This window comes from Brassica napus, unplaced genomic scaffold, assembly GCF_020379485.1.
Source record: "Brassica napus cultivar Da-Ae unplaced genomic scaffold, Da-Ae ScsIHWf_542;HRSCAF=815, whole genome shotgun sequence".
Lineage (NCBI taxonomy): Eukaryota > Viridiplantae > Streptophyta > Magnoliopsida > Brassicales > Brassicaceae > Brassica > Brassica napus.
In genome coordinates this window covers 20,013-47,566 of record NW_026016608.1, presented here as the reverse complement: position 1 = coordinate 47,566, position 27,554 = coordinate 20,013, and the positions used below count along the sequence as shown (strand labels likewise).

The window sequence follows — 27,554 nt, the reverse complement described above, 5'->3', positions numbered from 1 at the left end:
ACATGGGCATCGTTCTTATTTTTTATCAATTAATTTAGTGAAACTGCATATACTCCTTAAATCAAAGGAATAACCACAGTAAAATCGTTATTATCTTGAAAAACGGAGACAACAAAGGTTCCAAACCTATTTGAACATCATTATATGTTTGTGTAAGATGCAACTATGCATTAAAACAGTATTGTCATATTTTTAAATTTTTCTCAAAATCTATGTGTTAACCCCTACGAAAATATTGAATTTTTCAGTAAATGCTAATATACTGAAGCCTATTATTTTTTAGTGCTGTTTTAAAACTTCTAGCCATATTCTTCATTTTACTAATATATGCTAAACTCCATTTTATGGTACATAGGCATCGTTCTAATTTTTAATCAATTAATTTAGTAAAACTGCATATACTTTTTAAACTAGTTGACTAACCACTATAAAATCGCTATTCTCTTGAGAAACGGAGACAACAAAGGTTTCAAACCTCTTTGACCATCATCATATGTTATTTCAGGATTCAACTATGTGTTAAGACAATATTGTCATATTTTTTTTGATTTTTCTCAAAATTTATGTGTTAACCCCTACGAAAATATTGAGTTTTTCGGTAAATGCTCTATATATTGAAGTTTATAATCTTTAGATTTGTTTTAAAATTTATAACCACATTATACATTTGTATTAATGTATACTAAACTCATTAAAACATTATTGTCATATTTTTGAATTTTACTCAAAATCTATGTGTTAACCCCTACGAAAATATTGATTTTTTCGGTAAATGCTATATATATACAGATGCCTATTATTTTTAGTGTTGTTTTAAAATTTCTAGCCATATTCTTCATTTTTACTAATGTATGCTAAACTTCATTTTATGGTACATGGGCATCTTTCTAATTTTTAATCAATTAATTTAGTAAATCTGCATATACTTTTTAAACTAGTTGACTAACCACTATAAAATCGCTATTCTCTTGAGAAATGGAGACAATAAAGGTTCCAAACCTCTTTGACCATCATCATATGTTATTGAAGGATTCAACTATGTATTAAAAATGTATTGTCATAGTTTTTAAATTTTTCTCAAAATCTATGTGTTAACCCCCACCGTCTCCTGCTCCTCTTCCGCCGTCGTCTCCGACGGCACAGTCATATCCGATGGCTTCGCCGGAGATTTTTCTCCCCCCTTTCCGTCTCTGCTTTTCTCATTCGACGCTGTTTCGTCTCGACTCGACTCCGGCGCCATCTCACGACTAGGAGAGGACAGATCCTCCTCCGTCTGCTCCACCGTCTCCTGCTCCTCTTCCGCCGTCGTCTCCAAAGGCTTCGCCGGAGATTTTTCTCCCCCCTTTCCGCCTCTAACCCCCTACGAAAATATTGAGTTTTTCGGTAAATTATCTATATACTGAAACCTATAATCTTTAGATTTTTAAAAAAAATTATAAACAAATTAACATTTGTATCAATGTATGCTAAACTTCTTTTCATGGTACATGAACATCGTTATATTTTTCATCAATTAATTTAGTAAAACTGCATATGCTTTCTAAATTAATGGACTAACCACTATAAAATCGATATTTTCTTGAGAAATGGACACAACAAAGGTTCCAAACTTCTTTGACCATCATCATATGTTTCTGCAGGAGACAACTATGTGTTAAAATAATATTGTCATATTTTTTCAAAATCAATCTGTTAATCCCAACGAAAATATTGAGTTTTTCGAGCTCTATATATTGAAGATATTAATCTTTAGATTTGTTTTAAAATTTATAACCACATTATACATTTGTATTAATGTATACTAAATTCATTTTCAGGGTACATGGACATCGTTCTAATTTGTTATTAATTAATTTAGTAAACTGCATATACTCCCTAAATCAGTAGACTAACCACTATAAAATTGATATTCCCTAGAGAAACGGAGACAACAAAGGTTCAAAACTTCTTTAAAAATCATCATATGTTATTGAAGGATGCAACAATGTATTAAAAAAGTGTTATCATATTTTTTGAATTTTTCTTAAAATCTATGTGTTAACCCTTACGAAAATATTGAGTTTTTCGGTAAATGATCTATATATTCAAGCCTATAATCTTTAGATTTGTTTTAAAATTTATAACGACGTTACACATTTGTATCAATGTATGCTAAACTCTTTTTCATGGTACATGGACATCGTTATAATTATTTATCAATTAATTTAGTAAAACTGCATATACTTTCTAAATTAGTGGACAAACCACTATAAAATCGCTATTCTCTTGAGAAATGGAGACAACAAAGGTTTCAAACTTCTTTGACCATCATCATATGTTATTGCAGGATTCAACTCTGTGTTAAAACAATATAGTCATATTTTTTTTATTTTTTTTCAAAATGCTCTATATATTGAAGATATTAATCTTTAGATTTTTTTTTAAAATTTATAACCACATTATACATTTGTATTAATGTATACTAAACTCATTTTCAGGGTACATGGACATCGTTCTAATTTGTTATTAATTAATTTAGTAAACTGCATATACTCCCTAAATCAGTGGACTAACCACTATAAAATTGATATTCCCTAGAGAAACGGAGACAACAAAGGTTCAAAACTTCTTTCAACATCATCATATGTTATTGAAGGATGCAACAATGTATTAAAACAGTGTTATCATATTTTTTGAATTTTTCTCAAAATCTATGTGTTAACTCTTACGAAAATATTGAGTTTTTCGGTAAATGATCTTTATATTGAAGCCTATAATCTTTAGATTTGTTTTAAAATTTATAACCAATTACACATTTGTATCAATTTATGCTAAACTCTTTTTCATGGTACATGGACATCGTTATAATTATTTATCAATTAATTTAGTAAAACTGCATATACTTTCTAAATTAGTGGACAAACCACTATAAAATCGCTATTCTCTTGAGAAATTGAGACAACAAAGGTTTCAAACTTCTTTGACCATCATCATATGTTATTGCAGGATTCAACTCTGTGTTAAAACAATATAGTCATATTTTTTTTATTTTTTTTCAAAATGCTCTATATATTGAAGATATTAATCTTTAGATTTTTTTTTAAATTTATAACCACATTATACATTTGTATTAATGTATACTAAACTCATTTTCAGGGTACATGGACATCGTTCTAATTTGTTATTAATTAATTTAGTAAACTGCATATACTCCCTAAATCAGTGGACTAACCACTATAAAATTGATATTCCCTAGAGAAACGGAGACAACAAAGGTTCAAAACTTCTTTCAACATCATCATATGTTATTGAAGGATGCAACAATGTATTAAAACAGTGTTATCATATTTTTTGAATTTTTCTCAAAATCTATGTGTTAACCCTTACGAAAATATTGAGTTTTTCGGTAAATGATCTTTATATTGAAGCCTATAATCTTTAGATTTGTTTTAAAATTTATAACCAATTACACATTTGTATCAATTTATGCTAAACTCTTTTTCATGGTACATGGACATCGTTATAATTATTTATCAATTAATTTAGTAAAACTGCATATACTTTCTAAATTAGTGGACAAACCACTATAAAATCGCTATTCTCTTGAGAAATGGAGACAACAAAGGTTTCAAACTTCTTTGACCATCATCATATGTTATTGCAGGATTCAACTCTGTGTTAAAACAATATTGTCATATTTTTTTATTTTTTTCAAAATCTACGTGTTAACCCCTACGAAAATATTGAGTTTTTCGGTAAATGCTCTATATATTGAAGATAATAATCTTTAGATTTGTTTTAAAATTTATAAACACCTTATAAATTTGTATTAATGTGTACTAAACTCATTTTTATGGTACAGGGACATCGTTCTAATTTTTTATCAATTAATTTAGTAAACTGCATATACTCCTTAAATCAGTTGACTAACTACTATAAAATTGATATTCCCTAGAGAAACGGAGACAACAAAGGTTCAAAACTTATTTCAACATCATCATATGTTATTGAAGAATGCAACAATGTATTAAAATAGTATTGTCATATTTTTGAATTATTCTTAAAATCTATGTGTCCCTACAAAAATATTGAGTTTTTCGTTAAATACTCTATATAATGAAGCCTATATTCTTTGGTGTTGTTTTAAAATTTCTAACCATATTCTTCATTTTTATTAATGTATTCTAAACTCCATTTTATGGTACAAGGGATCCTTCTAATTTTTAATCAATTAATTTAGTAAAACAGCATATACTTTTTAAATTAGTTGACTAACCACTATAAAATCGCTATTCTCTTGAGAAACAGAGACAACAAAGGTTTCAAACCTCTTTGACCAACATCATATGTTATTGCAAGATTCAACTATGTATTAAAAATGTATTGTCATATTTTTTGAAGCCTATAACCTTTAGATTTTTAAAAAAAATTATAACCACATCAAAATTTGTATCAATGTATGCTAAACTCTTTTTCATGGTACATGAACATCGTTATATTTTTTATCAATTAATTTAGTTAAACTGCATATACTTTCTAAATTACTGGACTAACCACTATAAAATCGATATTTTCTCGAGAAATGGACACAAAAAAGGTTTCAATCTTCTTTGACCATCATCATATGTTTTTGCAGGATTCAACTATGTGTTAAAACAATATAGTCACATTTTTTAAATTTTTTTCCAAAATCTATGTGTTAACCCCTACGAAAATTTTGACTTTTTCGGTAAATGCTCTATATATTGAAGATATTAATCTTTAGATTTTTTTTTTAAATTTATAACCACATTATACATTTGTATTAATGTATACTAAACTCATTTTCAGGGTACATGAACATCGTTCTAATTTGTTATTAATTAATTTAGTAAACTGCATATACTCCCTAAATCAGTGGACTAACCACTATAAAATTGATATTCCCTAGAGAAACGGAGACAACAAAGGTTCAAAACTTCTTTCAACATCATCATATGTTATTGAAGGATGCAACAATGTATTAAAACAGTGTTATCATATTTTTTGATTTTTTCTCAAAATCTATGTGTTAACCCTTACGAAAATATTGAGTTTTTCGGTAAATGATCTATATATTGAAGCCTATAATCTTTAGATTTGTTTTAAAATTTATAACCAATTACACATTTGTATCAATTTATGCTAAACTCTTTTTCATGGTACATGGACATCGTTATAATTATTTATCAATTAATTTAGTAAAACTGCATATACTTTCTAAATGAGTGGACAAACCAGCATAAAATCGCTATTCTCTTGAGAAATGGAGACAACAAAGGTTTCAAACTTCTTTGACCATCATCATATGTTATTGCAGGATTCAAATATGTGTTAAAACAATATTGTCATATTTTTATTTTTTTTTCAAAATCTACGTGTTAACCCCTACGAAAATATTGAGTTTTTCGGTAAATGCTCTATATATTGAAGATAATAATCTTTGGATTTGTTTTAAAATTTATAAACACCTTATAAATTTGTATTAATGTGTACTAAACTCATTTTTATGGTACAGGGACATCGTTCTAATTTTTTATCAATTAATTTAGTAAACTGCATATACTCCTTAAATCAGTTGACTAACTACTATAAAATTGATATTCCCTAGAGAAACGGAGACAACAAAGGTTCAAAACTTATTTCAACATCATCATATGTTATTGAAGAATGCAACAATATATTAAAATAGTATTGTCATATTTTTGAATTATTCTTAAAATCTATGTGTCCCTACGAAAATATTGAGTTTTTCGTTAAATACTCTATATAATGAAGCCTATATTCTTTGGTGTTGTTTTAAAATTTTTAACCATATTCTTCATTTTTATTAATGTATTCTAAACTCCATTTTATGGTACAAGGGATCCTTCTAATTTTTAATCAATTAATTTAGTAAAACTGCATATACTTTTTAAATTAGTTGACTAACCACTATAAAATCGCTATTCTCTTGAGAAACAGGAACAACAAAGGTTTCAAACCTCTTTGACCAACATCATATGTTATTGAAAGATTCAACTATGTATTAAAAATGTATTGTCATATTTTTTGAAGCCTATAACCTTTAGATTTTAAAAAAAAATTATAACCACATCAACATTTGTATCAATGTATGCTAAACTCTTTTTCATGGTACATGAACATCGTTATATTTTTTATCAATTAATTTAGTTAAACTGCATATACTTTCTAAATTACTGGACTAACCACTATAAAATCGATATTTTCTCGAGAAATGGACACAAAAAAGGTTCCAAACTTCTTTGACCATCATCATATGTTTTTGCAGGATTCAACTATTTGTTAAAACAATATAGTCACATTTTTTTATTTTTTTTCAAAATCTATGTGTTTAACCCCTACGAAAATTTTGAGTTTTTCGGTAAATGCTCTATATATTGAAGATATTAATCTTTATATTTTTTTAAAAATTTATAACCACATTATACATTTGTATTAATATATACTAAACTCATTTTCATGGTACATGGACATCGTTCTAATTTGTTATTAATTAATTTAGTAAACTGCATATACTCCCTAAATCAGTGGACTAACCACTATAAAATTGATATTCCCTAGAGAAACGGAGACAACAAAGGTTCAAAACTCCTTTCAACATCATCATATGTTATTGAAGGATGCAACAATGTATTAAAACAGTGTTATCATATTTTTTGAATTTTTCTCAAAATCAATGTGGTAACCCTTACGAAAATATTGAGTTTTTCGGTAAATAATCTATATATTGAAGCCTATAATCTTTAGATTTGTTTTAAAATTTATAACCAATTACACATTTGTATCAATTTATGCTAAACTATTTTTCATTGTACATGGACATCGTTATAATTATTTATCAATTAGTTTAGTAAAACTGCATATACTTTCTAAATTAGTGGACAAACCACTATAAAATCGCTATTCTCTTGAGAATTGGAGACAACAAAGGTATCAAACTTCTTTGACCATCATCATATGTTATTGCAGGATTCAACTATGTGTTAAAACAATATTGTCATATTTTTTATTTTTTTTTCAAAATCTATGTGTTAACCCCTACGAAAATATTGAGTTTTTCGGTAAATGCTCTATATATTGATGATAATAATCTTTAGATTTGTTTTAAAATTTATAACCACATTATACATTTGTATTAATGTGTACTAAACTCATTTTCATGGTACATGGAGATCGTTCTAATTTTTTATCAATTAATTTAGTAAACAAATAAGTGGACTAAGCACTATAAAATTGATATTCCCTAGAGAAACGGAGACAACAAAGGTTCAAAACTTCTTTCAAAATCATCATATGTTATCGAAGGATGCAACAATGTATTAAAATAGTATTGTCATATTTTTGAAATTTTCTCAAAATCTATGTATTAACCCCTTACGAAAATATTGAGTTTTTCGTTAAATGCTCTATATACTGAAGCCTATAATCTTTGGTGTTGTTTTAAAATTTCTAACCATATTCTTCAATTTTACTAATGTATGTTAAACTCCTTTTTATGGTACATGAGCATAGTTCTAAATTTTAATCAATTAATCTAGTAAAACTGCATATACTTTTTAAACTAGTTGACTAACCACTATAAAATCGCTATTCTCTTGAGAAACGGAGACAACAAAGGTTGCAAACCTCTTTGACCAATATCATATGTTATTTCAAGATTCAACTATGTATTAAAAATGTATTGTCATATTTTTTGAATTTTTCTCAAAATCTATGTGTTAACTCCTACGAAAATATTGAGTTTTTCAGTAAATGATCTATATATTGAATCCTATAACCTTTAGATTTTTAAAAAAAAATTATAACCACATTAACATTTGTATCAATGTATGCTAAACTCATTTTCATGGTACATGAACATCGTTATATTTTTATCAATTAATTTAGTAAAATTGCATATACTTTCTAAATTTGTGGACTAACCACTATAAAATCGATATTTGTTTGAGAAATGGACACAAAAAAGGTTCCAAACTTCTTTGACCATCATCATATTTTTTGCAGGATTCAACTATGTGTTAAAACAATATAGTCATATTTTTTGAATTATTTTCAAAATCTATGTGTTAACCCCTACGAAAATATTGAGTTTTTCGGTAAATGCTCTATATATTGAAGATATTAATCTGTAGTTTTGTTTTAAAATTTATAACCACATTATAAATTTGTATTAATGTATATTAAACTCATTTTCAGGGTACATGGACATCGTTCTAATTTGTTATTAATTAATTTCGTAAACTGCATATACTCCCTAAATCAGTACACTAACCACTATAAAATTGATATTCCTTAGAGAAACGAAGACAACAAAGGTTCAAAACTTTTTTCAACATCATCATATATTATTGAAGGATGCAACAATGTATTAAAATAGTATTGTCATCTTTTTTGAATTTTTCTCAAAATCTATGTGTTAACCCCTACGAAAATATTGAGTTTTTCGTTAAATGCTTTATATACTGAAGCCTATATTCTTTGGTGTTGTTTTAAAATTTCTAACCACATTATACATTTGTGTTAATGTATGTTAAACTCTCTTTCATGGTACATGAGCATCGTTCTTATTTTTTATCAATTAATTTAGTAAAACTGCATATACTCCTTTAATCAATGGAATAACCACAGTAAAATCGTTATTATCTTGAGAAACGAAGACAACGAAGGTTCCAAACCTATTTGACCATCATTATATGTTTGTGTAAGATGAAACTATGCGTTAAAACAGTATTGTCATAATTTTGATTTTTTCTCAAAATCTATGTGTTAACCCCTACGAAAATATTGAATTTTTCGGTAAATGTTATATATACTGAAGCTTATTATTTTTAGTGCTGTTTCTAGCCATATTCTTCATTTTAACTAATGTATGCTAAACTCCATTTTATGGTACACGGGCATCGTTCTAATTTTTGATCAATTAATTTAGTAAAACTGCATATACTTTCTAAACAAGTTGACTAACCACTATAAAATCGCTATTCTATTTAGAAACGGAAAAAACAAAGGTTCCAAACATCTTTGGTCATCATCATATGTTATTGAAAGATTCAACTATGTAATAAAACAGTATTGTCATAATTGTTTTCTCAACGTGTTAACCCCTACGAAAATATTGAGTTTTTCGGTAAATGTTCTATATATTGAAGATATTAATCTTTAGATTTGTTTTAAAATTTATAACCACATTATACATTTGTATTAATGTATACTAAACTCATTTTCAGGGTACATGGAGATCGTTCTAATTTGTTATTAAATAATTTAATAAATTGCATATACTCCCTAAATCAGTGGACTAACCACTATAAAATTGATATTCCCTAGAGAAATGGAGACAACAAAGGTTCAAAACTTCTTTCAACATCATCATATGTTATTGAAGGATGCAACAATGTATTAAAACAGTGTTATCATATTTTTTGAATTTTTCTCAAAATCTATGTATGATCTATATATTGAAGCCTATAATCTTTAGTTCTAAATTTTAATCAATTAATCTAGTAAAACTGCATATACTTTTTAAAATAGTTGACTAACCACTATAAAATCGTTATTCTATAGAGAAACGGAGACAACAAAGTTGCAAACTGCTTTGACATTCATCATATGTTATTGAAGGATGCAACTATGTATTAAAAATGTATTGTCATATTTTTTGCAGCCTATAACCTTTAGATTTTTAAAAAACATTATAACCACATCAACATTTGTATCAATGTATGCTAAACTCTTTTTCATGGTACATGAACATCGTTATATTTTTTATCAATTAATTTAGTTAAACTGCATATACTTTCTAAATTACTGGACTAACCACTATAAAATCGATATTTTCTCGAGAAATTGACACAAAAAAGGTTCCAATCTTCTTTGACCATCATCATATGTTTTTGCAGGATTCAACTATGTGTTAAAACAATATAGTCATACTTTTTGAATTTTTTTCAAAATCTATGTGTTAACCCCTACGAAAATTTTGAATTTTTCGGTAAATGCTCTATATATTGAAGATATTAATCTTTAGATTTGTTTTAAAATTTATAACCACATTATACATTTGTATTAATGTATACTAAACTCATTTTCAGGGTACATGGACTTCGTTCTAATTTGTTATTAATTAATTTAGTAAACTGCATATACTCCCTAAATCAGTGGACTAACCACTATAAAATTGATATTCCCTAAAGAAACGGAGACAACAAAGGTTCAAAACTTTTTTCAAAATCATCATATGTTATTGAAGGATGAAACAATGTATTAAAAAAGTGTTATCATATTTTTTGAATTTTTCTCAAAACCTATGTGTTAACCCTTACGAAAATATTGAGTTTTTCGGTAAATGATCTATATATTGAAGCCTATCATCTTTAGATTTGTTTTAAAATTTATAGCGACGTTACACATTTGTATCAATTTATGCTAAACTCTTTTTCATGGTACATGGACATCGTTATAATTATTTATCAATTAATTTAGTAAAACTGCATATACTTTCTAAATTAGTGGACAAACCACTATAAAATCGCTATTTTCTTGAGAAATGGAGACAACAAAGGTTTCAAACTTCTTTGACCATCATCATATGTTATTGCAGGATTCAACTGTGTTAAAACAATATTGTCATATTTTTTTATTTTTTTTCAAAATCTACGTGTTAACCCCTACGAAAATATTGAGTTTTTCGGTAAATGCTCTATATATTGAAGATAATAATCTTTAGATTTGTTTTAAAATTTATAAACACCTTATACATTTGTATTAATGTGTACTAAACTCATTTTCATGGTACATGGACATCGTTCTAATGTTTTTATCAATTAATTTAGTATACTGCATATACTCCTTAAATCAGTTGACTAACTACTATAAAATTGATATTCCCTAGAGAAACGAAGACAACAAAGGTTCAAAACTTCTTTCAACATCATCATATGTTATTGAAGAATGCAACAATGTATTAAAATAGTATTGTCATATTTTTGAATTTTTCTCAAAATCTATGTGTCCCTACGAAAATATTGAGTTTTTCGTTAAATGCTCTATATAATGAAGCCTATAATATTTGGTATTGTTTTAAAATTTCTAACCATATTCTTCATTTTTATTAATGTATTCTAAACTCCATTTTATGGTACAAGGGATCGTTCTAATTTTTAATCAATTAATTTAGTAAAACTGCATATACTTTTTAAACTAGTTGACTAACCACTATAAAATCGCTATTCTCTTGAGAAACAGAGACAACAAAGGTTCCAAACCTCTTTGACCAACATCATATGTTATTGCAAGATTCAACTATGTATTAAAAATATATTGTCATATTTTTTGAAGCCTATAACCTTTAGATTTTAAAAAAAAATTATAACCACATCAACATTTGTATCAATGTATGCTAAACTCTTTTTCATGGTACATGAACATCGTTATATTTTTTATCAATTAATTTAGTAAAACTGCATATACTTTCTAAATTAGTGGACTAACCACTATAAAATCGATATTTTCTTGAGAAATGGACACAAAAAAGGTTCCAATCTTCTTTGACCATCATCATATGTTTTTGCAGGATTCAACTATGTGTTAAAACAATATAGTCACATTTTTTAAAAAAAATTTCAAAATCTATGTGTTAACCCCTACGAAAATTTTGACTTTTTCGGTAAATGCTCTATATATTGAAGATATTAATCTTTAGATTTTTTAAAAAATTTATAACCACATTATACATTTGTATTAATGTATACTAAACTCATTTTCAGGGTACATGGACATCGTTCTAATTTGTTATTAATTAATTTAGTAAACCTCATATACTCCCTAAATCAGTGGACTAACCACTATAAAATTGATATTCCCTAGAGAAACGGAGACAACAAAGGTTCAAAACTTCTTTCAACATCATCATATGTTATTGAAGGATGCAACAATGTATTAAAACAGTGTTATCATATTTTTTGATTTTTTCTCAAAATCTATGTGTTAACCCTTACGAAAATATTGAGTTTTTCGGTAAATGATCTTTATAATGAAGCCTATAATCTTTAGATTTGTTTTAAAATTTATAACCAATTACACATTTGTATCAATTTATGCTAAACTCTTTTTCATAGTACATGGACATCGTTATAATTATTTATCAATTAATTTAGTAAAACTGCATATACTTTCTAAATTAGTGGACAAACCACTATAAAATCGCTTTTCTCTTGAGAAATGGAGACAACAAAGGTTTCAAACTTCTTTGACCATCATCATATGTTATTGCAGGATTCAACTCTGTGTTAAAACAATATTGTCATATTTTTTTATTTTTTTCAAAATCTACGTGTTAACCCCTACGAAAATTTTGAGTTTTTCGATAAATGCTCTATATATTGAAGATAATAATCTTTATATTTGTTTTAAAATTTATAAACACCATATAAATTTGTATTAATGTGTACTAAACTCATTTTTATGGTACATGGACATCGTTCTAATTTTTTATCAATTAATTTAGTAAACTGCATATACTCCTTAAATCAGTTGACTAACTACTATAAAATTGATATTCCCTAGAGAAACGGAGACAACAAAGGTTCAAAACTTATTTCAACATCATCATATGTTATTGAAGAATGCAACAATGTATTAAAATAGAATTGTCATATTTTTGAATTATTCTTAAAATCTATGTGTCCCTACGAAAATATTAAGTTTTTCGTTAAATACTCTATATAATGAAGCCTATATTCTTTGGTGTTGTTTTAAAATTTCTAACCATATTCTTCATTTTTATTAATGTATTATAAACTCCATTTTATGGTACTAGGGATCGTTCTAATTTTTAATCAATTAATTAGTAAAACTGCATATACTTTTTAAATTAGTTGACTAACCACTATAAAATCGCTATTCTCTTGAGAAACAGAGACAACAAAGGTTTCAAACCTCTTTGACCAACATCATATGTAATTGCAAGATTCAACTATGTATTAAAAATGAATTGTCATATTTTTTGAAGCCTATAGCCTTTAGATTTAAAAAAAAAATTATAACCACATCAACATTTGTATCAATGTATGCTAAACTCTTTTTCATGGTACATGAACATCATTATATTTTTTATCAATTAATTTAGTTAAACTGCATATACTTTCTAAATTAGTGGACTAACCACTATAAAATCGATATTTTCTCGAGAAATGGACACAAAAAAGGTTCCAAACTTCTTTGACCATCATCATATGTTTTAGCAGGATTCAACTATGTGTTAAAACAAAATAGTCTCATTTTTTGAATTTTTTTTCAAAATCTATGTGTTAACCCCTACGAAAATTTTGAGTTTTTCGGTAAATGCTCTATATATTGAAGATATTAATCTTTAGATTTTTTTTTTAAAATTTATAACCACATTATACATTGGTATTAATATATACTAAACTCATTTTCAGGGTACATGGACATCGTTCTAATTTGTTATTAATTAATTTAGTAAACTGCATATACTCCCTAAATCAGTGGACTAACCACTATAAAATTGATATTCCCTGGAAAAACGGAAACAACAAAGATTCAAAACTTCTTTCAACATCATCATATGTTATTGAAGGATGCAACAATGTATTAAAACAGTGTTATCATATTTTTTGAATTTTTCTCAAAATCTATGTGGTAACCCTTACGAAAATATTGAGTTTTTCGGTAAATGATCTATATATTGAAGCCTATAATCTTTAGATTTGTTTTAAAATTTATAACCAATTACACATTTGTATCAATTTATGCTAAACTATTTTTCATGGTACATGAACATCGTTATAATTATTTATCAATTAATTTACTAAAACTGCATATACTTTCTAAATTAGTGGACAAACCACTATAAAATCGCTATTCTCTTGAGAATTGGAGACAACAAAGGTTTCAAACTTCTTTGACCATCATCATATGTTATTGCAGGATTCAACTATGTGTTAAAACAATATTGTCATATTTTTTTTTTTTTTCAAAATCGATGTGTTAACCCCTACGAAAATATTGAGTTTTTCGGTAAATGCTCTATATATTGATGATAATAATCTTTAGATTTGTTTTAAAATTTATAACCACATTATACATTTGTATTAATGTGTTCTAAACTCATTTTCATGGTACATGGAGATCGTTCTAATTTTTTATCAATTAATTTAGTAAACAAATCAGTGGACTAAGCACTATAAAAATTGATATTCCCTAGAGAAACGGAGACAACAAAGGTTCAAAACTTCTTTCAAAATCATCATATGTTATCGAAGGATGCAACAATGTATTAAAATAGTATTGTCATATTTTTGAATTTTTCTCAAAATCTATGTATTAACCCCCTACGAAAATATTGAGTTTTTCGTTAAATGCTCTATATACTGAAGCCTATAATCTTTGGTGTTGTTTTAAAATTTCTAACCATATTCTTCAATTTTACTAATGAATGTTAAACTCCTTTTTATGGTACAAGAGCATAGTTCTAAATTTTAATCAATTAATCTAGTAAAACTGCATATACTTTTTAAACTAGTTGACTAACCACTATAAAATCGCTATTCTCTTGAGAAACGGAGACAACTAAGGTTGCAAACCTCTTTGACCAACATCATATGTTATTTCAAGATTCAACTATGTATTAAAAATGTATTGTCATATTTTTTGAATTTTTCTCAAAATCTATGTGTTAACTCATACGAAAATATTGAATTTTTCAGTAAATGATCTATATATTGAATCCTATAACCTTTAGATTTTTTTAAAAAAATTATAACCACATTAACATTTGTATCAATGTATGCTAAACTCATTTTCATGGTACATGAACATCGTTATATTTTTATCAATTAATTTAGTAAAATTCCATATACTTTCTAAATTAGTGGACTAACCACTATAAAATCGATATTTGTTTGAGAAATGGACACAAAAAAGGTTCCAAACTTCTTTGACCATCATCATATTTTGCAGGATTCAACTATGTGTTAAAACAATATAGTCATATTTTTTGAATTATTTTCAAAATCTATGTGTTAACCCCTACAAAAATATTGAGTTTTCGGTAAATGCTCTATATATTGAAGATATTAATCTGTAGTTTTGTTTTAAAATTTATAACCACATTATAAATTTGTATTAATGTATATTAAACTCATTTTCAGGGTACATGGACATCGTTCTAATTTGTTATTAATTAATTTCGTAAACTGCATATACTCCCTAAATCAGTAGACTAACCACTATAAAATTGATATTCCCTAGAGAAACGGAGACAACAAAGGTTCAAAACTTTTTTCAACATCATCATATGTTATTGAAGGATGCAACAATGTATTAAAATAGTATTGTCATCTTTTTTGAATTTTTCTCAAAATCTATGTGTTAACTCCTACGAAAATATTGAGTTTTTCGTTAAATGCTTTATATACTGAAGCCTATATTCTTTGGTGTTGTTTTAAAATTTCTAACCACATTATACATTTGTATTAATGTATACTAAACTCATTTTCAGGGTACATGGAGATCGTTCTAATTTGTTATTAAATAATTTAATAAATTGCATATACTCCCTAAATCAGTGGACTAACCACTATAAAATTGATATTCCCTAGAGAAATAGAGACAACAAAGGTTCAAAACTTCTTTCAACATCATCATATGTTATTGAAGGATGCAACAATGTATTAAAACAGTGTTATCATATTTTTTGAATTTTTCTCAAAATCTATGTATGATCTATATATTGAAGCCTATAATCTTTAGATTTGTTTTAAAATTTATAACCACATTACACATTTGTATCAATGTATTCTAAACTCTTTTTCATGGTACATGGAACACGTTATAATTATTTATCAATTAATTTAGTAAAACAGCATATACTTTCTAAATTAGTGGACTAACCACTATAAAATCGCTATCCTCTTGAGGAATGGAGACAACAAAGGTTTCAAACTTCTCTCACCATCGTCATATGTTATTTCCGGATTTAACTATGTGTTAAAACAATATTGTCATATTTTTTTTATTTTCTTTCGAAATCTATGTGTTAACCCCTACGAACATATTGAGTTTTTCGGTAAATGCTCTATATATTGAAGATAATAATCTTTAGATTTGTTTTAAAATTTATAACCACATTATACATTTGTATTAATGGGTACTAAACTCATTTTCATGGTACATGGACATCGTTCTAATTTTTTATCAATTAATTTAGTAAACTGCATATACTCCCTAAATAAGTGGACTAACCACTATAAAATTGATATTTCCTAGAGAAACGGAGACAACAAAGGTTCAAAACTTCTTTCAACATCATCATATGTTATTGAGGGAAGCAAAAATGTATAAAAATAGTATTGTCATATTTTGAATTTTCTCAAAATCTATGTGTTAACCCCTACGAAAATATTTAGTTTTTCGTTAAATGTTATATATACTGAAGCCTATAATCTATGGTGTTGTTTTAAAATTTATAACCATATTCTTCATTTTTACTAATGTATGCTAGACTCCATTTTATGGTACATGGACATCGTTCTAATTTTTAATCAATGAATTTAGTAAAACTGCATATACTTTATAAACTAGTTGACTAACCACTATAAAATCGCTATTCTCTTGAGAAACGGAGACAACAAAGGTTCCAAACCTCTTTGACCAACATCATATGTTATTGCAAGATTCAACTATGTATTTAAAATGAATTGTCATATTTTTTTATTTGTTTCTCAAAATCTATGTGTTAACCCCTACGAAAATATTGAGTTTTTCAGTAAATGATCTATATATTGAAGCCTATAACCTTTAGATTTTTAAAAAAAATTATAGCCACGTTAACATTTGTATCAATGTATGCTAAACTCCTTTTAATGGTACATGATCATCGTTACATTTTTTATCAATTAATTTAGTAAAATTGCATATACTTTCTAAATTAGTGGATTAACCACTATAAAATCGATATTTTCTTGAGAAATGGACACAAAAAGGTTCCAAACTTCTTTGACCATCATAATATGTTTTGCAGGATTCAACTATGTGTTAAAACAATATAATCATATTTTTGAATTTTTTTCAAAATCTAAGTGTTAACCACCCCCTACGAAAATATTGAGTTTTTCGGTAAATGCTCTATATATTGAAGATAATAATCTTTAGATTTGTTTTAAAATTTATAACCACATTATACATTTGTATTAATGTATACTAAACTCATCTTCATGGTACATGAACATCTTTCTAATTTGTTATTAATTAATTTAGTAAACTGCATATACTCCCTAAATTAGTGGACTAACTACTATAAAATTGATATTCCCTAGAGAAACGGAGACAACAAAGGTTCAAAATTCTTTCAACATCATCATATATTATTAAAGGATGCAACAATGTATTAAAATAGTATTGTCATATTTTTGAATTTTTTTCATAATCTATGTGTTAACCCCTACGAAAATATTGAGTTTTTCGTTAAATGCTCTATATACTGAAGCCTATAATCTTTGGTGTTGTTTTAAAATTTGTAACCATATTCTTCATTTTTACTAATGTATGCTAAACTCCATTTTATGGTACATGGGCATAGTTCTAAATTTTAATCAATTAATCTAGTAAAACTGCATATACTTTTTAAAATAGTTGACTAACCACTATAAAATCGTTATTCTCTAGAGAAACGGAGACAACAAAGGTTGCAAACTGCTTTGACATTCATCATATGTTATTGAAGGATGCAACTATGCATAAAAACATTATTTTTCATATTTTTGAATTTTTCTCAAAATCTAGGTATTAACACCTCTACGAAAATATTGAGTTTTTCGGTAAATGCTCTATATATACTGAAGCCTATAATCTTTAGTGTTGTTTTAAAATTTCTAACCACATTCTACATTTGTGTTAATGTATGATAAACTCTCTTTCATGGTACATGGGCATCGTTCTTATTTTTTATCAATTAATTTAGTGAAACTGCATATACTCTTTAAATCAATGGAATAACCTTAGTAAAATCGTTATTATCTTCAAAAACAGAGACAACAAAGGTTTCAAACCTCTTTGACCATAATCATATGTTATTGCAGGATTCAAATATGTATTAAAAATGTATTGTCATATTTTTTTATTTTTTCTCAAAATCTATGTGTTAATCCCTACGAAAATGTTGAGTTTTTCGGTAAATGATTTATATATTGAAGCCTATAATCTTTAGATTTTTAAAAAAAATTATAACCACATTAACATTTGTATCAATGTATGCTAAACTCATTTTCATGGTACATGAACATCGTTATATTTTTGATCAATTAATTTAGTAAAACGGCATATACTTTCTAAATTAGTGGATTAACCATTATAAAATCGATATTTTCTTGAGAAATGGACACAAAAAAGGTTCCAAACTTCTTTGAACATCATCATATGTTTTTTCAGGATTCAACTATGTGTTAAAACAATATAGTCATATTTTTTGAATTTTTTTCAAAATCTATGTGTTAACCTCTACGAAAATATTGAGTTTTTCGGTAAATGCTCTATATATTGAAGATAATAATCTTTAGATTTGTTTTAAAATTTATAACCATATTATACATTTGTATTAATTTATACTAAACTCACCTTCATGGTACATGGACATCGTTCTAATTTGTTATTAATTAATTTAGTAAACTGCATATACTCCCTACTCAGTGGACTCACTACTATAAAATTGATATTCCCTAGAGAAACAGAGACAACAAAGGTTCAAAACTTTTTTAAACATCGTCATATGTTATTGAAGGATGCAACAATGTATTAAAATAGTATTGTTATATTTTTGAATTTTTCTCAAAATCTATGTGTTAACCCCTACGAAAATATTGAGTTTTTCGTTAAATGCTCTATATACTGAAGTCTATAATCTATGGTGTTGTTTTAAAATTTCTAACCATATTCTTCATTTTTACTAATGTATGCTAGACTCCATTTTATGGTACATGGGCATCGTTCTAATTTTTAATCAATTAATTTAGTAAAACTGCATATACTTTTTAAACTAGTTGACTAACCACTATAAAATCGCTATTCTCTTGAGAAACGGAGACAACAAAGATTCCAAACCTCTTTGACCAACATCATATGTTATTGCAAGATTCAAATATGTATTAAAAATGTATTGTCATATTTTTTGAATTTTTCTCAAAATCTATGTGTTAACTCCTACGAAAATATTGAGTTTTACGGTAAATGATCTATATATTGAATCCTATAACCTTTAGATTTTAAAAAAAATATATAACCACATTAACATTTGTATCAATGTATGCTAAACTCATTTTCATGGTACATTAACATCGTTATATTTTTTATCAATTAATTTAGTAAAATTGCATATACTTTCTAAATTAGTGGACTAACAACTATAAAATCGATATTTTCTTGAGAAATGGACACAAAAAAGATTCCAAACTTCTTTGACCATCATCATATTTTTTGCAGGATTCAGCTATGTGTTAAAACAATATAGTAATATTTTTTGAATTATTTTCAAAATCTATGTGTTACCCCCCTATGAAAATATTACGTTTTTCGGTAAATGCTCTATATATTGAAGATATTAATCTTTAGAATTGTTTTAAAATTTATAACCACATTATAAATTTGTATTAATGTATATTAAACTCATTTTCAGGGTAAATGGACATCGTTCTAATTTGTTATTAATTAATTTAGTAAACTGCATATACTCCCTAAATCAGTACACTAACCACTATAAAATTGATATTCCCTAGAGAAACGGAGACAACAAAGGTTCAAAACTCCTTTCAATATTATCATATTTTATTGAAGGATGCAACAATGTATTAAAATAGTATTGTCATCTTTTTTGAATTTTTCTCAAAATCTATGTGTTAACCCATACGAAAATATTGAGTTTTTCGTTAAATGCTCTATATACCGAAGCCTATAATATTTGGTGTTGTTTTAAAATTTCTAACCACATTCTACATTTGTGTTAATGTATGTTAAATTCTCTTTCATGGTACATGAGCATCGTTCTTATTTTTTATCAATTAATTTATTAAAAATGCATATACTCCTTTAATCAATGGAATAACCACAGTAAAATCGTTATTATCTTGAGAAACGGAGACACCGAAGGTTCCAAACCTATTTGACCATCATTATATGTTTGTGTAAGATGCAACTATGTGTTAAAACAGTATTGTCATAATTTTGAATTTTTCTCAAAATTTATGTGTTAACCCCTACGAAAATATTGAATCTTTCGGTAAATGTTATATATACTGAAGCTTATTATTTTTAGTGCTGTTTTAAAATTTCTAGCCATATTCTTCATTTTAACTAATGTATGCTAAACTCCATTTTATGGTACACGGGCATCGTTCTAATTTTTAATCAATTAATTTAGTAAAACTGCATATACTTTCTAAACTAGTTGACTAACCACTATAAAATCGCTATTCTCTTGAGAAACGGAAAAAGCAAAGGTTCCAAACCTCTTTGGCCATCATCACATGTTATTGCAAGATTAAACTCTGTAATAAAACAGTATTGTTATATTTTTTGAATTTTTCTCAAAATCTATGTGTTAACCCCTACGAAAATATTGAGTTTTTTGGTAAATGTTATATATATTGAAGATATTAATCTTTAGATTTGTTTTAAAATTTATAACCATATTATACATTTGTATTAATGTATACTAAACTCATTTTCAGGGTACATGGACATGTTCTAATTTGTTATTAATTAATTTAATAAACTGCATATACTCCCTAAATTAGTGGACTAACCACTATAAAATAGATATTCCCTAGAGAAACGGAGACAACAAAAATTCAAAACTTCTTTCAACATCATCATATGTTATTGAAGGATGCAACAATGTATTAAAACAGTGTTATCATATTTTTTAAATTTTTCTCAAAATCTATGCGTCCCTTACGAAAATATTGAGTTTTTCGGTAAATGATCTATATATTGAAGCCTATAATCTTTAGATTTGTTTTAAAATTTATAACCACATTACAAATTTGTATCAATGTATGCTAAACTCTTTTTCATGGTACATGGACATCGTTATAATTATTTATCAATTAATTTAGTAAAACTGCATATACTTTCTAAATTAGTGGATTAACCACTATAAAATCAATATTTTCTTGAGAAATGGACACAACAAAGGTTCCAAACTTCTTTGACCATCATCATATGTTATTGCAGGATTCAACTATGTGTTAAAACAATATTGTCATATTTTTTTATTTTTTTTTCAAAATCTATGTGTTAACCCATACGAAAATATTGAATTTTTCAGTAAATGCTAATATACTGAAGCCTATTATTTTTTAGTGATGTTTTAAAACTTCTAGCCATATTCTTCATTTTTACTAATATATGCTAAACTCCATTTTATGGTACATGGGCATCGTTCTAATTTTTAATCAATTACTTTAGTAAAACTGCATATACTTTTTAAACTAGTTGACTAACCACTATAAAATCGCTATTCTCTTGAGAAACGGAGACAACAAAGGTTTCAAACCTCTTTGACCATCATCATATGTTATTTCAGGATTCAACTATGTGTTAAAACAATATTGTCATATTTTTTTGATTTTTCTCAAAATCTATGGGTAACCCCTACGAAAATATTGAGTTTTTCGGTAAATGCTATATATATTGAAGCTTATAATCTTTAGATTTGTTTTAAAATTTATAAGCACATTATACATTTGTATTAATGTATACTAAACTCATTAAAACATTATTGTCATATTTTTGAATTTTACTCAAAATCTATGTGTTAACCCCTACGAAAATAATGAATTTTTCGGTAAATGCTATATATATACTGAAGCCTATTATTTTTAGTGCAATTTTAAAATTTCTAGCCATATTCTTCATTTTTACTAACGTATGCTAAACTCCATTTTATGGTACATGGGCATCGTTCTAATTTTTAATCAATTAATTTAGTAAAACTGCATATACTTTTTAAACTAGTTGACTAACCACTATAAAATCGCTATTCTCTTGAAAAACAGAGACAACAAAGGTTCCAAACATCTTTGACCATCATCATATGTTATTGTAGGATTCAACTACGTATTAAAAATGTATTTTCATATTTTTAAAAAATTTCTCAAAATCTATGTGTTAACCCCTACGAAAATATTGAGTTTTTCGGTAAATTATCTATATATTGAAGCCTATAATATTTAGATTTTTTAAAAAAATTATAATCACATTAACATTTGTATCAATGTATGCTAAACTCCTTTTCATGGTACATGAACATCGTTATATTTTTTATCAATTAATTTAGTATAACTGCATATACTTTCTAAATTAGTGGACTAACCATTATAAAATCGATATTTTTTTGAGAAATGGACACAACAAAGGTTCCAAACTTCTATGACCATCGTCATATGTTTTTGCAGGTTTCAACTATATGTTAAAACAATATAGTCATATTTTTTGAATTTATTTCAAAATCTATCTGTTAACCCCAACAAAAATATTGAGTTTTTCGGTAAATGCTCTATATATTGAAGATATTAATCTTTAGTTTTGTTTTAAAATTTATCACCACATTATACATTTGTATTAATGTATACTAAACTCATTTTCAGGGTACATGGATATCGTTCTAATTTGTTATTAATTAATTTAGTAAACTGCATATACTCCCTAAATTAGTGTACTAACCACTATAAAATTGATATTCCCTATAGAAACGGACACAACAAAGGTTCAAAACTTCTTTCAACATCATCATATGTTATTGAAAGATGCAACAATGTATTAAAACAATGTTATCATATTTTTTGAATTTTTCTCAAAATTTATGTGTTTAGCCCCTACGAAAATATTGAGTTTTTCGGTAAATGATCGATATATTGAAGCCTATAATCTTTAGATTTGTTTTAAAATTTATAACCACATTGACATTTGTATCAATGTATGCTAAACTCCTTTTCATGGTACATGGACATCGTTATATTTTTTATCAATTAATTTAGTAAAACTGCATATACTTTCTAAATTAGTGGACTAACCACTATAAAATCGCTATTCTCTTGAGAAATTGACACAACAAAGGTTCCAAACTTCTTTGCCATCATCATATGTTATTTCAGGATTCAACTATGTTAAAACAATATTGTCATATTTTTTGAATTTTTTTCAAAATCTGTGTGTTAACAACCCCTACGAAAATATTGAGTTTTTTGGTAAATCCTCTATATATTGAAGATAATAATTTTAGATTTGTTTTAAAATTTATAACCACATTATACATTTTTATTAATGTATAGTAAACTCATTTTCATGGTAAATAGACATCGTTCTAATTTTTTTTCAATTAATTTAGTAAACTGCATATACTCCCTAAATAAGTGGACTTACCATAATAAAATTGATATTCCCTAGAGAAACGGAGACAACAAAGGTTCCAAACTTCTTTCAACTTCGTCAAGATGCAACTATGTATTAAAACAGTATTGTCATATTTTTTGAATTTTTCTCAAAATCTATGTGTTAACCCTTACGAAAATATTGAGTTTTTCGGTAAATGCTTTATATACTAAAGCCTATAATCTTTAGTGTTGTTTTAAAATTTCTAACCACATTTTATATTTGTGTTAACGTATAATAAACTCTCTTTCATGGTACATTGGCATCGTTCTTATTTTTTATCAATTAATTTAGTGAAACTGCATATACTCCTTAAATCAAAGGAATAACCACAGTAAAATCATTATTATCTTGAAAAACGGAGACAACAAAGGTTTCAAACATATTTGAACATCATTATATGTTTGTGCAAGATGCAACTATGCATTAAAACAGTATTGTCATATTTTTAAATTTTTCTCAAAATCTATGTGTTAACATCCCCTACGAAAATATTGAATTTTTCAGTAAATGCTAATATACTGAAGCCTATTATTTTTTAGTGCTGTTTTAAAACTTCTAGCCATATTCTTCATTTTACTAATATATGCTAAACTCCATTTTATAGTACATGGGCATCGTTCTAATCTTTAATCAATTAATTTAGTAAAACTGCATATACTTTTTAAACTAGTTGACTAACCACTATAAAATCGCTATTCTCTTGAGAAACGGAGACAACAAAGGTTTCAAACCTCTTTGACCATCATCATATGTTATTTCAGGATTCAACTATGTGTTAAAACAATATTGTCATATTTTTTGATTTTTCTCAAAATTTATGTGTTAACCCCTACGAAAATATTGAGTTTTTCGGTAAATGCTCTATATATTGAAGCTTATAATCTTTAGATTTGTTTTAAAATTTATAACCACATTATACATTTGTATTAATGTATACTAAATTCATTAAAACATTATTTTCATATTTTTGAATTTTACTCAAAATCTATGTGTTAACCCCTACGAAAATATTGAATTTTTCGGTAAATGCTATATATATACTGAAGCCTATTATTTTTAGTGCAATTTTAAAATTTCTAGCCATATTCTTCATTTTTACTAACGTATGCTAAACTCCATTTTATGGTACATGGGCATCGTTCTAATTTTTAATCAATTAATTTAGTAAAACTGCATATACTTTTTAAACTAGTTGACTAACCACTATAAAATCGCTATTCTCTTGAAAAACAGAGACAACAAAGGTTCCAAACATCTTTGACCATCATCATATGTTATTGTAGGATTCAACTACGTATTAAAAATGTATTTTCATATTTTTAAAAAATTTCTCAAAATCTATGTGTTAACCCCTACGAAAATATTGAGTTTTTCGGTAAATTATCTATATATTGAAGCCTATAATATTTAGATTTTTTAAAAAAAATTATAACCACATTAACATTTGTATCAATGTATGCTAAACTCCTTTTCATGGTACATGAACATCGTTATATTTTTTTATCAATTAATTTAGTATAACTGCATATACTTTCTAAATTAGTGGACTAACCATTATAAAATCGATATTTTTTTGAGAAATGGACACAACAAAGGTTCCAAACTTCTATGACCATCGTCATATGTTTTTGCAGGTTTCAACTATATGTTAAAACAATATAGTCATATTTTTTGAATTTATTTCAAAATCTATCTGTTAACCCCAACAAAAATATTGAGTTTTTCGGTAAATGCTCTATATATTGAAGATATTAATCTTTAGATTTGTTTTAAAATTTATCACCACATTATACATTTGTATTAATGTATACTAAACTCATTTTCAGGGTACATGGATATCGTTATAATTTGTTATTAATTAATTTAGTAAACTGCATATACTCCCTAAATTAGTGTACTAACCACTATAAAATTGATATTCCCTATAGAAACGGACACAACAAAGGTTCAAAACTTCTTTCAACATCATCATATGTTATTGAAAGATGCAACAATGTATTAAAACAATGTTATCATATTTTTTGAATTTTTCTCAAAATTTATGTGTTTAGCCCCTACGAAAATATTGAGTTTTTCGGTAAATGATCAATATATTGAAGCCTATAATCTTTAGATTTGTTTTAAAATTTATAACCACATTGACATTTGTATCAATGTATGCTAAACTCCTTTTCATGGTACATGGACATCGTTATATTTTTTATCAATTAATTTAGTAAAACTGCATATACTTTCTAAATTAGTGGACTAACCACTATAAAATCGCTATTCTCTTGAGAAATTGACACAACAAAGGTTCCAAACTTCTTTGCCATCATCATATGTTATTTCAGGATTCAACTATGTTAAAACAATATTGTCATTTTTTTGAATTTTTTTCAAAATCTGTGTGTTAACAACCCTTACGAAAATATTGAGTTTTTTGATAAATCCTCTATATATTGAAGATAATAATTTTAGATTTGTTTTAAAATTTATAACCACATTATACATTTTTATTAATGTATAGTAAACTCATTTTCATGGTAAATAGACATCGTTCTAATTTTTTTTCAATTAATTTAGTAAACTGCATATACTCCCTAAATAAGTGGACTTACCATAATAAAATTGATATTCCCTAGAGAAACGGAGACAACAAAGGTTCCAAACTTCTTTCAACTTCGTCAAGATGCAACTATGTATTAAAACAGTATTGTCATATTTTTTGAATTTTTCTCAAAATCTATGTGTTAACCCTTACGAAAATATTGAGTTTTTCGGTAAATGCTTTATATACTAAAGCCTATAATCTTTAGTGTTGTTTTAAAATTTCTAACCACATTTTATATTTGTGTTAACGTATAATAAACTCTCTTTCATGGTACATTGGCATCGTTCTTATTTTTTATCAATTAATTTAGTGAAACTGCATATACTCCTTAAATCAAAGGAATAACCACAGTAAAATCGTTATTATCTTGAAAAACGGAGACAACAAAGGTTTCAAACATATTTGAACATCATTATATGTTTGTGAAAGATGCAACTATGCATTAAAACAATATTGTCATATTTTTAAATTTTTCTCAAAATCTATGTGTTAACATCCCCTACGAAAATATTGAATTTTTCAGTAAATGCTAATATACTGAAGCCTATTATTTTTTAGTGCTGTTTTAAAACTTCTAGCCATATTCTTCATTTTACTAATATATGCTAAACTCCATTTTATAGTACATGGGCATCGTTCTAATCTTTAATCAATTAATTTAGTAAAACTGCATATACTTTTTAAACTAGTTGACTAACCACTATAAAATCGCTATTCTCTTGAGAAACGGAGACAACAAAGGTTTCAAACCTCTTTGACCATCATCATATGTTATTTCAGGATTCAACTATGTGTTAAAACAATATTGTCATATTTTTTGATTTTTCTCAAAATTTATGTGTTAACCCCTACGAAAATATTGAGTTTTTCGGTAAATGCTCTATATATTGAAGCTTATAATCTTTAGATTTGTTTTAAAATTTATAACCACATTATACATTTGTATTAATGTATACTAAATTCATTAAAACATTATTTTCATATTTTTGAATTTTACTCAAAATCTATGTGTTAACCCCTACGAAAATATTGAATTTTTCGGTAAATGCTATATATATACAAAAGCCTATTATTTTTAGTGCTGTTTTAAAATTTCTAGCCATATTCTTCATTTTTACTAATGTATGCTAAACTTCATTTTATGGTACATGGGCATCGTTCTAATTTTTAATCAATTAATTTAGTAAAACTTCATATACTTATTAAACTAGTTGACTAACCACTATAAAATCGCTATTCTCTTGAGAAATGGAGACAAGAAAGGTTCCAAACCTCTTTGACCATCATCATATGTTATTGAAGGATTCAACTATGTATTAAAAATGTATTGTCATATTTTTTAAATTTTTCTCAAAATCTATGTGTTAACCCCCACCGTCTCCTGCTCCTCTTCCGCAGTCGTATCCGATGTCTTCGCCAGAGATTTTTCTCCCCCCTTTCCGTCTCTGCTTTTCTCATTCGACGCCATTTCGTCTCGACTCGACTCCGGCGCCAT

The 27,554-nt window shown here is 26.5% G+C and overlaps 1 protein-coding gene across 1 annotated transcript; it reads right to left on the bottom strand.

Annotated features, from left to right (window-relative positions):
• Positions 1 to 1,084: 1,084 nt before the first annotated feature.
• Positions 1,085 to 27,554, bottom strand: LOC125604414 (protein gar2-like). Its single transcript, XM_048774818.1, has 2 exons — positions 27,429 to 27,554; positions 1,085 to 1,360 (listed from the first exon to the last, which is right to left on the bottom strand). The coding sequence occupies exons 1-2, from the start codon at positions 27,552 to 27,554 to the stop codon at positions 1,085 to 1,087; spliced, it is 402 nt and encodes a 133-aa protein (XP_048630775.1).

Excerpts from the sequence above, each read along its gene's own strand:
- LOC125604414 (XM_048774818.1), bottom strand. The coding sequence starts at position 27,554 with ATGGCGCCGGAGTCGAGTCGAGACGAAATGGCGTCGAATGAGAAAAGC. Across the intron at positions 1,361-27,428 it reads AGGAGCAGGAGACGGTGGGG|GGGGTTAGAGGCGGAAAGGG; the intron begins GTTAACACATAG and ends ATATTTTCGTAG.